Genomic DNA, 15,089 nt, shown 5'->3' with positions numbered 1-15,089 from the left:
GCTCATCACTAATCAGAGAAGTTGAATTGTTGGCTGAAGAGACCAATGACCAACATGCAGATTAATCACATTGCAAAATGGTATCCCAGAAGTATATGGTCAGTGCTTTGCAACAAATAAACGACCCCGATGTGCTTTGGACATTGTTCCTAACAAACTAGCATAAATAGTTGCTGAGGGACACAATATGTAATCTTACAACCAAATGCAATATATAACTTCTTTAGACCCAATGGTAGATTGAACCCCATGCAATCATGCAACATATGTTTAATCCTTAGAAGATGGGATACATCAACCATCAACAAGATGCTTAACAAGTGAATTCGTCAAATTCTGACTAACAGAGTAAGGAAATGGCAGTCTTAACTCTTAAGTGATCCAGTTGAGGCTGCAAATGCTAGCTAGTCATAAGAGTAGTTAGTGGGGAGCATGGATGGGATTGAATGTAAGAAGTTACCAAAGTCTTGATATCAGTTTCAATTTGCAATTTTGGCCAAGGAGTTATTCCTAAACTTAGTGGAGTGGATGAGTGATCACTAAAAAAGGGCAGCCTGGTGCACGTAGCTCCCGCTTGCGCAGGGTCCAGGGACGGGTCCAAACACTTTGGGTCTATAGTACGCAGCCTTTCCCTACATTTCTGCAAGAGGCTGTTTCCAGGACTCGAACCCGTGACCTCATGGTCACAAGGCAACAGCTTTACCACTGCGCCAAGGCTCCCCTTCAAGTAAATAAACATGGGTCCCAGTATTTGGTGCAAATAAGAGCTTAATAGACGAAGCATTGACACCATAACAATCCTCTTAACCACCAGACAGTTTAGAGTAAGTTATTTCAAGTGCTGATCTCATACAATACAGCAATAGAGGTGAGGATAAAAGTATGCTTACCACTGTACACGCCACCGTGTCTCCCGCTTTTCTATAACATGAAGACAAGCACGCAAGGCTTCCACTGCTCGTTCACGCACAGCCTGTTTGGGGTCTCTCAGTGCTACCCATATAGCATCAACAAATTCAGGAACATGAACATTGAAAGTTGTGGAAGCATTCTCAGCCATCTCCTACAAATATATACGAGAAGGACACATTTTAGACAGATCATAAGCTCACTCATATTCACTGAAGTGCTTAACATTAGAAAATACAACTCATTATCAAGTTTATCGTAATGAAATTTTGCGTAGAATTTGTCTACCATCATGACCTTGATTAAAACTTGTAATAACTATAGATTATGGAAGCTGACAAGTTACAACTTACTTTGAGAATAAGAACAGCTGCAAACCGACGATACTCTACTCGGTCCCCCTCAAGCCACCCTAAAGCAGTTTTAATCTGTAAAAAAACTGCTTGTTAGCAGATTGAAAGACATATATTCAAGAAAATCAGAACCAACTATAACATACCTGTCGCTCAACTTCATCTGCAGTCATTGCTCCCCCAGCTTTTGCTAAATGACCAAGCACAGTACTCGCTGGAACTAGGATTTCAGGGTCACGCTTTACTTCAAACACATTTCTCAAGAAACTGGCGAACTTGGAGACCTTTGAAGCACCTTCTCCGAAGGGCATATCAATCAATGCATCGATAGCACGGAGAGCCAGCAAATTTTCAGAAACATCGTTACTTTGCAATAAACTAGATATCTGCTCATAGAGCTGATCCATAAACCTAAGAAAAGCTTCACCGCTGAGATCTCGAGCTTCCTCCTCGACATGCTTTCGCAGGGCAGCAGCAATAACATCCTATTAGAGAGGAGTACAAAACGTATCAATCTAGAAAAGCATATTGTTCGATATACAAAGATAGGTGCCAGTCAACATAAGGAATAAACAGTATCAACTACCAAAGAGTCTTGTGGTTAACTATCCAAGGAGCCAAACCTCAAAAACCCCAAAGGTACAAAATTAGGAATGACATCTATGTTGCATTGCCATAGACGTAAAAACCATATGTGGGAACTACTAACTTCGCGTTATTTCCACCAAAAGACCAACGCCTGTTCCTAGATTTCATGCTACATCTGATAGCCCAGCAGCTCTGAGGACGTGAAACAACCACTCAATGAAGTATATATATGGGAAGCTATAGAACCACAGTACTCCACGCCATTGGTCATGCTAATCCGTACAGTACTACTAACACAAGCAAAATAACTCGATCAGGTAAACCCCCATTCCCGTTATCAACATCAATACCTACAAACAGCACCATCACAAGCAACGAAACGATTGATCCAAGTAGTTTCCGGCAAGAGGATGAGACCTCATGACTGTTCATCCATTCGAGCCCGGAACCCTAGCTCCAGCCTAACCGCGCAAACAGCAACACCGAAATCTCAAAATCAGAACAAAGAGAAGGTAGGGAACGAACCGCTCCAGATGAGATGTAGGCCGCAATGTTGAAACTGTGGTCCTTGGGGATCAAATCTGCACGCCAAACGAAGCTTGGTTTTTAGCCACTCACAGAGGAGAAAGAATTCGCTCGAAAAAAACGGCACGGAACAATCCGGGAGTGGAAGGGAGACAGTGGAACCATGACTTGGAGAACGGGGAGTACCTTTGGACTTCTTCCCGATCTCCGGGAAGTGCGGCGAGGGCTTCATATCGACGGCGACTCCAGAGCAGTGGCGGATCTAGGATTTTAAAACAAGGTGGTCCACCTAAAAAAATTGACAACAAATATGGCATGCCAACATTCTAATTAATTTACCAACAGCACATAGAAATAGATCAATATGGTCTTACAGACGTACTAAAATTCTCAATTTTGCATAAGAGAAGCCTACATACTACATACCTTGAGAAGTTCAAAGAAGACGATATGGCATTGTTAATTTGTTACAGGAACTTGTTAGAGTGGCGAACAATCAGACAAATCATTATTATGTCACTGATCAGGTGTTCATGTACTGGGTAGAAAAATTAATGTGTATGTGTTCACAGGACTGTGTGTTCATGTACTGGATAGCAAGTCTAATTGTTTAGTTGACGCAATAGACTTGACTCTTCCAACTGATTGATGCAATAGACAGCAAAGAGCAAACCCTAAATCAGAAATTGGGGAATGAGCAGTGCTGCAGTGGCCAAGTTACCTCAAGTCCTCAAATCGGGCTAAACACTGGCCGCCGAGCAGGATTGTTGGCTTGCTTCCGGCCGAGTGCCGGGGTCGGCGGAGAGCGGACTGGGCGGCAGGCGCCGGCTTGCAGGGGCGCCAGGGGAGCGCGGCAGCGCCGAGCGCCGGGCGGGCAGGGGCGGCTCCTAGGCGTATAGCGACGGCGAGGCAGACGGCGACGGGCGAAGGCGTCCTGCGAGGCAGGCCGGCGAGGCAGGCGGCGAGCCGGCGAGGTCGGGTGCGAGCAGGAGCTCGGTGCGTCTGTCCCAGTGTCACCTGCGTGCGTTGTTTGTTGGGCTAGCCAGCTGAGATGGGTCGGGACGAGTAAGCCATTGTTTGTTGGGCTCTTTTTTTTTTAATCTGGTCCAGGTGTAATTTCCTATGGTATGTATAGACTGGTCTATACTTTTTTCACTCAAAAAAAATATAGACCGGTCTATACATGCCATTTTTTGTAGGCCAGTCTAAAATGTCAGGGTGGCTCACGCCTATCATGCCCGCCTTGTAGATCTGCCCCTGCTCCGGAGCCGATGCCGCGGCGGAAAGCGGAGAAGAAAGGAGTGGTGCAGAAGAAAACAAAAGGAGGAACGAGGGGTGGAGATGCGGGCGAGGAGGGAAAGAGACAGCGCGGGGGTTTGAATCCTCCAGATGAGACGAGAGTCATGGCTTAAAGCGGGAGGGAGAAGCGAGAAAGCGTCACGCAACCGGCCACCGGAGCGCATGTGCACGTAAGGCGATGTCGAGGGGGCGGTGAGGCGACCTCACGTGGAAGGAGGAAGCGACGGTGAGTACAGTAGGAGGAGTATGGGTCCACGCGGAGCGTGGATGCAGCACCGCATGGTATAAATAAGGGATCCGTGTTTCCTTTTTCTTTTTGTTTTCCTTTTTGAATTTAATTATGGGATTTACTAAGCTAAACTATTTTTTCGAGAAACAAAATTCTTTCTTAGCAATTGTACTCATTTTTTTCTGTAGGTGGATGCAATGTTACTATATGAATGAACAGCGAGCAAGAATAGAAGTTGGAACAGGTTCCAAAAGAGTTTAGGAAAACCTAGACTTTTTTCAAAACCTTATGGCCTCCACATATTTGGATGCAAGCAATCAAATTTTTTTTTTGAAGTTGATGCATCGCAATAAGGCCAAAGCGAATTATAATGGATACACAACAGCATCATGATAAAACGTGATCTAAACATTTACACAATGATCATCGTTCTTCCGTAACAAGGTTTTCTGAAAAGGGATAACACATTCGCATCGACGCCACCAATTCCAACATGTGACGGCTAAAACAAGGATTGCATCCTTGTTGTTGAATCAAAAGAAAATGCCGCAACAAAAAGCGGCACGAAGACGACGCCTTCAACAATATAATGATGATGGTTATCGCTATAGGTTCCAACCAATAAAGGCAATATCTCGGATTTTCATTCTATACATATAACACTGTTCTAAACACCATCTTGATGACAGATCTTCTAACTGTTGTGTCATTTAATACTTCTCACGAAACTTATATGTGTCATCCGAAGTGCCGCAAAAAAGGCCACCACAGGAGCTACTTGAGAGCATACACCAACCTAGCATGGATCAATAATCAGGCCCCGCCTCATGAGACCATGACATGAACCTTTATTTTGTAATTTAGAAGAAAAAATGATAGCAAAATCCTTCAAAATTTGTCGGGTCACTTTAAAACCCCTTTCTTTGTATCATTTCAAACTAAGCTCGGACAGTAGTTGTTACGTCTCAAATTATCTATAGATGATGCTATGTTAATGCTACTTTTATATCACTACTGTATTACTTTAGCATAAACTTATATTGATTTATTAGATTAGCATATTAATCCAGTACCTAATGTCACTTGTTGTTTCCTGCATCTTTTTGGAATATGCAGAATAATATCTTTTCGAGACAAAAATAGGAAAAATATATCGCGAAGTTTCAAGTTAGGATGTAGCCAGGGTACTGGAGCTAGCAGAAAGAGCATATGTGGGCCCACACACTGGTCACACGCCATGTTCTATAAGTGCATAGGTCTGTTGTAGCACTTTCGTGATAAGTAAAGTGTCGAATTCACAGGTAGCTTATAGGAAGACACCACAAACTCCTCAATTATGTTATCACTTCACGCAGCCACGTACGCACACAAAACCGGGGTTTAAAAATATTCTACTCTATTAGTTGCTAGGAAAAATAGACAAATAGGTAATTAACTACCCCCATCCATATATATAGGGTCTAATACATTTTTCGAGGTTGTCTTTGACTATTGAATAAATTAATAATATATGAGATGTATAATGTGAAAATTATATCATCCTTCCACGTATGAATTTTGACTATGTGCTTTATGTAACTTGCATGTCATATATTATTGCTCTAACATGTGGTCAAAGTTACACTCGAAAAACACATTAGGCTCTCTATATATGGAAGGAGGAAGTAACAGTTTTGCTAAAGCACATATATATGTGCTTTAACAAAACTGATTGAGATATGTAGAATAGGCGAGAGAAGAGAGAATGCACCTTAGGTGCTCTCGTGTGTATTACTCAGGCTAATATAGCCGGGTTACAGAGGTGCGCGGAGTGCAGTTACAGGTGGGCTTGAGTGCGCATGGTGGAGCTACATCGTGGGCACGCGGGAGCGCGTGCGTGCGTGCTAGTGGGAAGTTACAGTCAACACTCCACCGCAGCCTGAGCATCGGGTGGACGGATGCATAGGCTGGACCGGAATTCCTAGAACGCCGGCGTCGGGAGCCCCTTCGTCATGACATCAGCGAACTATTGTGAGGTCGGCACATGGAGAACGTGTAGGTGGCCCACGACAACCTTCTCACGGACGAAGTGGGTGTCGAGCTTGATGTGTTTGGTGCGACGGTGATGCACTGGGGATAGCGTCCATGTAGACCGAGGAGATGTTGTCACAGTGGGTCACCGTGGCCGCTGGTAGGGGCACACGAAGTTCACCGAGGAGCTGCCGGAGCCAGCAGTACTCCGCGATGGCGTTGGCAATGGCGCGGTACTCCGCCTCCGCACTAGAGCGGGACACAATTGGCTGGCTCTTCGATGACCAGGAGACGAGCGAGTTGCCGAGGAAGACAACATAGCCTGACGTGGAGCGGCGCGTGTCGAGGCAACCATACCAATATGCATCAGAGTAAGCCACCAAGTCGAGCGACGAGGACCATGCATCGAGGTGCCGCGCAGATAGCGCAGAATCTTCTTGACGAGCGACAGGTGCTGCTCACGCGGGTCATGCATGCATAGACATGCTTGCTAGACCGTGTAGGCGAGGTCGAGTCGCGTGAGAGTGATGTACTGGAGCGCGCCCACCAGGCTCCTGTACTCTGAGGTGTCGCGGATGGGCGCGCTTGCAGCGGTAGACAGCTTGGAGCAGGCGTCCACCGATGTGGACACTCGCTTGCAGGCCGCCATTGTGGCGCGATCCAATAGCTCGTCAGCATACTTCTGTTGAGAGAGGAAGAAGTCGGCACGGCTCCGCGTCACACTGATCCCGGGGAAGTAGTGGATCGGGCCGAGATCCTTCATCAGGAACCGATAAGGACATGACTACCTTGGATACGACCAAAAATATTGCATACATGTTTATTTGTGAGGTGATTTCTAATGCAAAGTATGCAATAATTTATTTATGTCATCCAAGACAAAAATACTTCACAAACTTTTGTGTCATGTCTAATTGCAGGTGTATGGGACATTTGTACAATCCACATATGAAGATAAGGGAGAAAGAGACGTTTACTTGCTGATCAAAAAGTCCTCTCACGTCACTTTTGGTCCAAGAGAAGATAGAGTCCAAGTCTCTCACGTTCTGAACTCGGATTCGAACTGCATAGACATACCTGACTCAAAACGCCAATAAATCTTTCATCCGGATGCCGAATTGGGTGATTAATTTTTTGTTGGAAAGTAGAATTCATGCACGTTCCAACCCAATTGGATTCACCTTCAAATTCGTCCGAAGCGTTGAGTTATTAACGAAACAATCTGACGCTGCAACAGAATCCGAGTCAAACTACAAGTCCAAAGGTGTTACATCACCTCCACTTGGGCCCATTGGCCTTGTACGACCTAGGGTTAGTTTTAGGCTGCCTTTGGACGTCCTCCCACCTGCTTTGCCGCCACCCCTTGCTCCTATATAAGTATATCCATCTAGTACCTTTTTCCTTGGGATTTGTTTAGTTAAAAGTTAGCCATTGCAACTTCGTGTACTTCGTTTGTGTTCAACGACCAAACCAAGACCGATTTCGGATCCCCACCTTTATCAGTACTTCATCTATATTTGCAATATTCAGATTGCATTATCATATTCTGCTGAGCATGTGCTGTAGCTGGGTCTCCCCCCGCTGCTTCAGCGGCCAGCATCTGAACCGGTGGTGCGTCATCAGCAGTTTTAGGCCTTGCCACTGGCTGCTTTGGGGCGGAGGATGACATGGCCAGTACGCCACAAAGTCGGTCCGGCTGATCACAGGTTGATGCATCAGCCTGCGAGAGCTGCTCTGGCAAGGAGAGTGTCACCGGTTGAGGGGCGATAGTGGTTGCTCTCGGCGGGGCTTCAGGAATATCATCGATGAACTCTATTTCCTTTCGTGGCCACTTTATGTGATGTAACAGTGTTTCTCCCAAGGTCCTTTGCTCATCGAAGTCTCCTAGGACATTTTTCAGGGCAAATTCATTGAATCCACGGCTTCAATGGCACATTGTCCAAGAAGAGGCCATCTTCCAAGAAGGGTGGGCAAACCCAGGCTGTTGCACATTTTAATGTACGTTCATAATGTGTAAGCACGCCCTTCAGTCTGTCTTTCATTCCAGATAGATCAGATATAGCATCATCACGAGCAGCTGCAGTCTCAGTGTCGCTGGGGTCAGCTGATGCACCGCTACTCTTGTGCAGTGTTGTCGCGCAATAAGCAGCATAATCCATGCCCGCCTCCCCTCACATCTGCTGGCTATCTGTCAGTGTTAGAGTCTTTTGCATCATCATTGACTCCTCAACATCCTTTCTAACAGCTGGATAAATCTCCTTCTTCAAATTTTTAAACAATGCATTCTGCTTCATTTCACTCCTCGCTTTTTTCATGATGAGCCTCTTTTCTTTGCTGAGTGTGAAAGCCCTCTTGTGCGAGACATTAACACCTATACCCCTTGCACGACCAGGGGGCTCTTTTGTGTCCAGAGCAATGGACAGAATGTCACATGGCCCTGAGTTCCTGTAGAACCTTCCAGGGATCTTGGAAGCCTCTACCATCACTTCATACAGTTTGGCGTCACGTGCATTTTCAAAGTAATAAGTTCCGTCATCATGCCTCTTTGCACATGCCCGCAAGTAGTCTCTGGCGCGTTCGCCCTTGATTTCACTAAAGGCCGGATTCCCACCCGCCGCTACTGCTTCTTTGTCCTCCTGTTCCCATATCAGTTTCATGTCGTAGTATCCTGCCACACCCATACGGTGGGGGTGTATGTTCTTCTTCTGAAGTTCTGATTGCTTGAAACTCTTCGCAGCAAACTCTGGAGTTTCCCTGACCCTTTTGAATTCTGCCCAGTCTGCCTTTGTAATTTGGGGGTATGCGGGGATTGGGTCCTTGCCTTCACTCAAGTACTTCTTGTACAGCACGCGTGCTTCCAGTTTCTCCAAGCATCCCTAGCCTTCTTCAGTGCAGCGTGTTCCACCTGCATTCTCCACTACTCTGGAACGTTGAAGTGATCCATGATCTCTCGGACTATCCTTCGCCGTGTTTCTGTGTCAGCCTTCCGAAACCCTGGCAGATTAATGTTGAGCCTTGCCCTGCCAACAAATCCACACACACTCCTGAACCTCATGCGTGCTTTATTTGGTTTAGTTGGAGCCCAGGATTTTAAATCAATCTTGGTTACTTCATATACACCTTTAGGCTGGTGTGTGGGCTTCCTTGGGGCGTTCCTCCGTGTCCTGACCGAAAGGGTAATTGCTGCAGCTCTATCCCGTTCAAGACTACTTGATCCCTCACAATCTGCTGAAGACCTAGGGTTGTCCGAATCAGATGAAGATACATGGCCTGAATGAGTGCTGTCGCTGCTACTCGGCATCTACAGAGAACACATGCGAAACTCAGGAAAGGAGGATAAGCATAAAACTAACAACTTGGTATCAAGCTTTCTAAACATGCCATGCAATAATTTAGAAAATGTACGGCTAATTTGTTAAGTTTGTGTGACTCGGGCGCCCGCGATCTGTAAATAGGCAGTAACTTATTGGAACAAATACAACTTATATGTAGTAAGGAAGGTAGATAATGAACATATATACGCTCTCCGTTATTTATAGCCAATTTGGGAACATACAGAACGAAATTGGAAGAGGGATTGCGAGGAAATATGCCTCACCACGATGGAGAGCAATAACTAACAGGCTTCTTAATGCAAACCCGGCCGGACCACAGGAGAGGCGAGGGTTATTGCATTGATATGCTCGAGGGTGGCTGGCGAGCAAACGAAGACGGCGAGGCGCGGGCCGCTGCGTGTTGGGAACGACAGTGGAGGTAGGCTTGACGCGAAGAGCGGGCACACGGCCGGGGTGAGCACGGCGGTGCCGAAGAGGGTTCTGCTGTGGATCTGGGGGAGGGAGGAGCTGGCGAAAGAGATTGGGTGGACTAGTTGAGTGAAACATGGGCGGACGATGGGAGGGTGTTGGCGGCCTAGGTGAAAAGGGTGAAAAATATCTCCGGTCGCCGCGCGCGCGGAAAGGCCTATGCAAATGGTTGCCTCTAAGCGCTCGTGTGCACAAACAGAATAATTTCGTTTGAAATGAAGACTTTGTGTGTGCACGGCCAAGTAGGCACACGGCTTTTGTGTGTGAACCGTGTGCTATTTGAAAACATTTTTTTGGAGGGGCTATTTGAAAACATGTACATGTGTTGTCGAAAGGGATGAGGATCGTCGTTTGATACGTCCATTTTGCATCATGCTTTTATATCGATATTTATTGCATTATGGGCTGTTATTACACGTTATGTCACAATACTTATGCATATTCTATCTTATTTTACAATGTTTACATGAAGAGGGAGAATGCCGGCAGCTGGAATTCTGGGCTGGAAAAGGAGCAAATGTTAGAGACCTATTCTGCACAGCTCCAAAAGTCCTGAAACTTCACGAAGGCCAGTATTTGGAATTAATAAAAAAATATTGGCGAAAGAATCAATCAGAGGGGGGCCACCCACCATCCACGAGGGTGGGGGCGCGCCCTACCCCCCTGGGCGCGCCCCCTGCCTTGTGGGCCCCCTGGCAGGCCTCCGGTGCCCATCTTCTGCTATATGAAGTCTTTCGCCCTGGAAAAAATCAGAGGGAAGCTTCCGGGACGAAACACCGCCGCCACGAGGCGGAACCTGGCGAAACCAATCTAGGGCTCCGGCGGAGCTGTTCTACCGGGGAAACATCCCTCCGGGAGGGGGAAATCATCAACATCGTCATCACCACCGATCCTCTCATCAGGAGGGGGTCAATCTCCATCAACATCTTCACTAGCACCATCTCTCCTCAAACCCTAGTTCATCTCCTGTATCCGATCTTTGTCTCAAAACCTCAGATTGGTACCTGTGGGTTGCTAGTAGTGTTGATTACTCCTTGTAGTTGATGCTAGTTGGTTTATTTGGCGGAAGATCATATGTTTAGATCCTTTATGCATATTAATACCCCTCTGATTATGAACATGAATATGATTTGTGAGTAGTTACGTTTGTTCCTAAGGACATGGGATAAGTCTTGCTATACGTAGTCATGTGAATTTGGTATTCGTTCGATATTTTGATGATACCGCTTATGATAATACCATTACAACCAGCCTAAATCGAAAAGGAGGGAGTATGAGACTAGCCACAATGGAGAGTAGTACACTAGTAACATACACATATCCCTAGACTATATATGTTACTACCTTCATAGTGGGTAGTAACATAAGTGTAGTGTCATGCAAAGCTTCATTTCTTAGGTTACAGACTCATATTGCATTGGGACATGTGATGCTACAGTAACTATCTAAGTTACTGAAACTATCTCTCTCCTCATTAACTTATTGCCACACATAAGCAAGTTTGCTGAGTTGGAGTCAGTGTTACTGCTGAAGTTACTCCCACTGTGGCTAGTCTGATACTAGCTAGTCGTCTATGATATACTAGCTACCTCACTAAGAGCATGGTTAATAGTACAACCAAGGGTCGGCTATAATAAGTTGCCATGTCATATACAGCCAACCTCTTAGTGGACATGTACAATAATAAGTTTTATATACGTACTAGTTTATCAATAGTTGGCCCACCTTACATCCTCACAAAGTGTCTTGGGTCTCATGTTGCAACTAGCTCTACTAAGCAAGAGCCCGCTTCTCTTCTCTTTCCTCCAACTAATAAGCACATATATATTATTATATTCCTTATAGCCAGACTACCCATAGTGGGAGTAACATAGGTAGTAACATCACACATATCTAGATAAAATAGATGATGTGGCAAGCAATAAATGGAGAAATGGAGGAAAGTGGATATGTGTGATGTTACTACCTATGTTACTCCCACTGTGGGTATAGTCTTACTATAGTATGAGACTACCCACAATGGGAGTAACATAGGTAGTAACATCACACATATCTAGATAAATTAAGTAGATGATGTGGCAAGCAATAAATAAAGAAAGAGAGGAAAGTAGTAACATAGCTAGTTACTAGTAGTATGAGTATGTACATATCAAGGCAAGATGTGTCTATAGCCTAATAAATGAAGTGTTGCATGTTACCACACATATATGTTACTCCCCACTATAGAGGTAGTAATATAGACTAGTAACACATGGGCATGTTACTAGTCTATGTTACTACCCATTGTGGCTAGTCTGAGTAACATCACACATCTGAAGGCAAGATGAGTCCATAGCCTAATAAATGAAGTGTTGCATGTTACTACACATATGTTACTCCCCACTATAGAGGTAGTAACATAGACTAGTAACATTCTATGTTACTACCCATTGTCGCTAGTCTTATGTCACTCTATTGTGTACTTACTTGCTCTAATGCATAGTATCTAGAGTAGCTAGTATCATATGTAGTACTTTATTTATATTGTCATGCATGACACATAGTAGCATAACATTTATTATGATACGTTTCCATGATATGATACTTAACCCTCTCTTTCTTCATTTAATTAATTCTATGACAGCTCATCAAAATTGCCTAGTTGGCATGCATGATACTAGCTATGATACCCCCTTACTATCAGCCTAGCAAAGGTGTACAGATCATTTGTGCGTCGCTTTGTGAGTTTTCATCCATTTGTTCGAGAAGCGGGGAGAAGTTTCAAACATTTCGGCCGCGAGGTGCGGCCACTGGCGTAGGACTAGTTGGTATTTTAATCACAGAAAATTCAGATGGAGTTCGGACATCATCAAAATCGATGTGTGCCTGTGGCGTGCTCTCACGACCCCGTGGAAAACAATTGGTAAAGTTTGGCACAAGTTTTGATGACCGCTCCTTCCAAACCGGAGCATCTCACATGAAGGATCATGGTTTTCCAGAAGGAGACGTGTCAATTCAAACTCTTGTGGTCGGTGACTTCATCGTTTGGCCTCATAAAAATTTCCACGGTACGCAATCACCATTATACCACGGGTTTGATTTTCTGGCGCATTTCAGGTATCGTTAGCTATATTTAAGACATTTTTTGAGATTAACGTGTATTTTGTGCATAAAAATAAAATTACAACCGGAACTGCATGTGCTGTCAAAAGGGATGAGGATCACCGTTCGATCTGGGAGCATCCAACGGTGCAGACGTATGATCCGTGGGGTTTGGGTTCTGGCCAATCAGAAAGCACGACTCAGATCGTGGGCGGGGTGCCGGGGTTTGGTCGGCACACGGCTTTCATCAACGAACCGTGTGCTATTCGCAAACCAGATTGCATATTTTTATTCACACATACTGTAGTGAGATCGATTGAGTGTTCTACCTCTATGATATAATAATAATAATAACAAAAAACAGTTCATATTCATTGCCTGAGCTGACAGCATATCAAGGTCAACATATTAAGGGTTCTTACATCAACAGAAAACCGGGCATAACTCACAAATTCAGTACACGCGACAATTCTAAATTGAACGAATTAAGTTGCAGGGTAGGCATAAAGACTAGTCTTACGGCTTAATTCCCATGTACATGGGGGAACTGGGATCATTAAGTTGACCCCGAATGAACTTGGGTTTTTTGATGATTTTACGCTTCTCTGTTGCATTGGTGCGCGATCCCTTGGCTAGCAACTCATCAAATTCATCGTACTCATCCTGATCGGCAACATCGTTGACACCTAGTACCCTTCTCATCCCATGCATCACTAAATGGCCGTTCCTATGCAAGGGGTCTTCCATAAAGAAAATCTGGGTAGCATCGCTGGCAAGAATGAATGGGTCCACGTGATATGTCATCGTTGTCCTTTTAACACAGGTCTTCATGTACTCATCAATCCTTACCTGACCAAGAGGGATCCATGCGCACCTGAATAATGCCACCTTAACTTTCACATAGTCAAGCTCCCAAATCTCTTTGATGGTTCCATAGTATACCCTTTTATCAGCTTCATTTACAGTCATGCATTCTATTCGAACAGAGTTGTTCTGATACGAGGTCTTCTTATCACGTTCCTCAGTGTAGAACGTGTATCCATTTATGTCATATGCTTGGTACGTCAACACCGTAGGTGATGGCTTTTGTGCCAACCACGTAGCAATGTCATCGATGGATCCTTGTGCCAAACGATTCTTCAGCCATTCGGCATACTTCTTAGTGTGCTCCTTCATCTCCACTTCTGATGAAGGCACCATTGGTAAGAAGCTTTGGCGTATCTCCGCCAAGTGTTTCGGCATAAACGATGAGAACTGGGCTGTTAAGCAGTACCGTCAAATGGGCTTTCTCTGCCAATTCTCCGGGTGCAGCCATTTGCGTGCCAGCAAGGACCAGCTTCCCTTTCAGCCTTCCCTTGTGGCTAGAGAGGGGAAAACCTATAGGTCTTTGTTTCATGTATTCGGTGCAAAACTCAACCACCTCCTCCACGGTATAACCTTGTAGGATTCTTGCCTTTGGATGGTTTCGGTTCCGACAAAAGCGCTTCAGTATTCCCATGAACCGCTCGAAGGGATACATGTTGCGAAGAAACACAGGACCACAATACTTTATCTCATCGACAAGGTGCACAGTGAGATGGACCATGACATCAAAGAATGATGGTGGTAAAAACATCTCTAGATTGGCCAATATTCTTGCAATATCATCTTGCATATTATCCAACTCTTCAGGATCTACAACTTTCTGCCATGGTTTGTTGAAGAAATCACAGAGGTCAATGAGTGTGTTTCTTATATCTTTGTCCATCAGATTCCTGATGGCCACCGGGAGGATTTGTGTCAACATTACGTGGCAATCATGTGACTTCATGTGTCCCAACTTCATTTTACCTGAGCTCACATCCACGAGACTTCTGATGTTTGCGCAGTAGGAAGAGGGTGTCTTAACTGACAACAAATAGGTGAAGAACTGTGTTGCTTCTTTTGTACTGAAATTGTAACTCTGGCGAGCTTTAATGAATTTGTCATCATCTTCTGCTTCACTCTTGCGTTGTGATTGATCAGCAAGCATATCGAGCCGTGAACCGTCACCATCCTTTCTTTTACCTTTAATCTTGAGCAGAGTACCAAGGATGCTTTCACATACGTTCTTCTCTACGTGCATGACATCAATGCAGTGCCGTACACGTAGAATCTCCCAGTAAGGTAATTTCCTGAACACCGATTTCTTCTTAAACACTCGATCCTTGGGTGTTAGTTTCACCGTCAAAGGGTGGTTCTTGCCAAGCACAACATTAATTTTTTTCGCCATGTTGTGGACCACCTCCCCTTCATAGGGTCTTGGGCCCTCAG

At 44.9% G+C, this 15,089-nt stretch overlaps 1 protein-coding gene across 1 annotated transcript in view; it reads right to left on the bottom strand.

The window, feature by feature from the left end:
* Positions 1 to 3,438, bottom strand: part of LOC109783936 (serine/threonine-protein kinase TOR) — a 29,901-nt gene extending 26,463 nt beyond the window's left edge. The window contains 6 exon segments of the mRNA XM_073497369.1: positions 891 to 1,063; positions 1,263 to 1,337; positions 1,409 to 1,747; positions 2,376 to 2,431; positions 2,562 to 2,664; positions 3,097 to 3,438. Coding sequence (XP_073353470.1) covers positions 891 to 1,063; positions 1,263 to 1,337; positions 1,409 to 1,747; positions 2,376 to 2,431; positions 2,562 to 2,607 — 689 coding nt within the window. The 5' untranslated portion in view covers positions 2,608 to 2,664; positions 3,097 to 3,438.
* Positions 3,439 to 15,089: the final 11,651 nt, after the last annotated feature.

The sequence above is a fragment of the Aegilops tauschii genome, chromosome 1 (assembly GCF_002575655.3).
Source record: "Aegilops tauschii subsp. strangulata cultivar AL8/78 chromosome 1, Aet v6.0, whole genome shotgun sequence".
Classification (NCBI taxonomy): domain Eukaryota; kingdom Viridiplantae; phylum Streptophyta; class Magnoliopsida; order Poales; family Poaceae; genus Aegilops; species Aegilops tauschii.
This window is presented reverse-complemented; position numbering and strand designations above follow the sequence as displayed.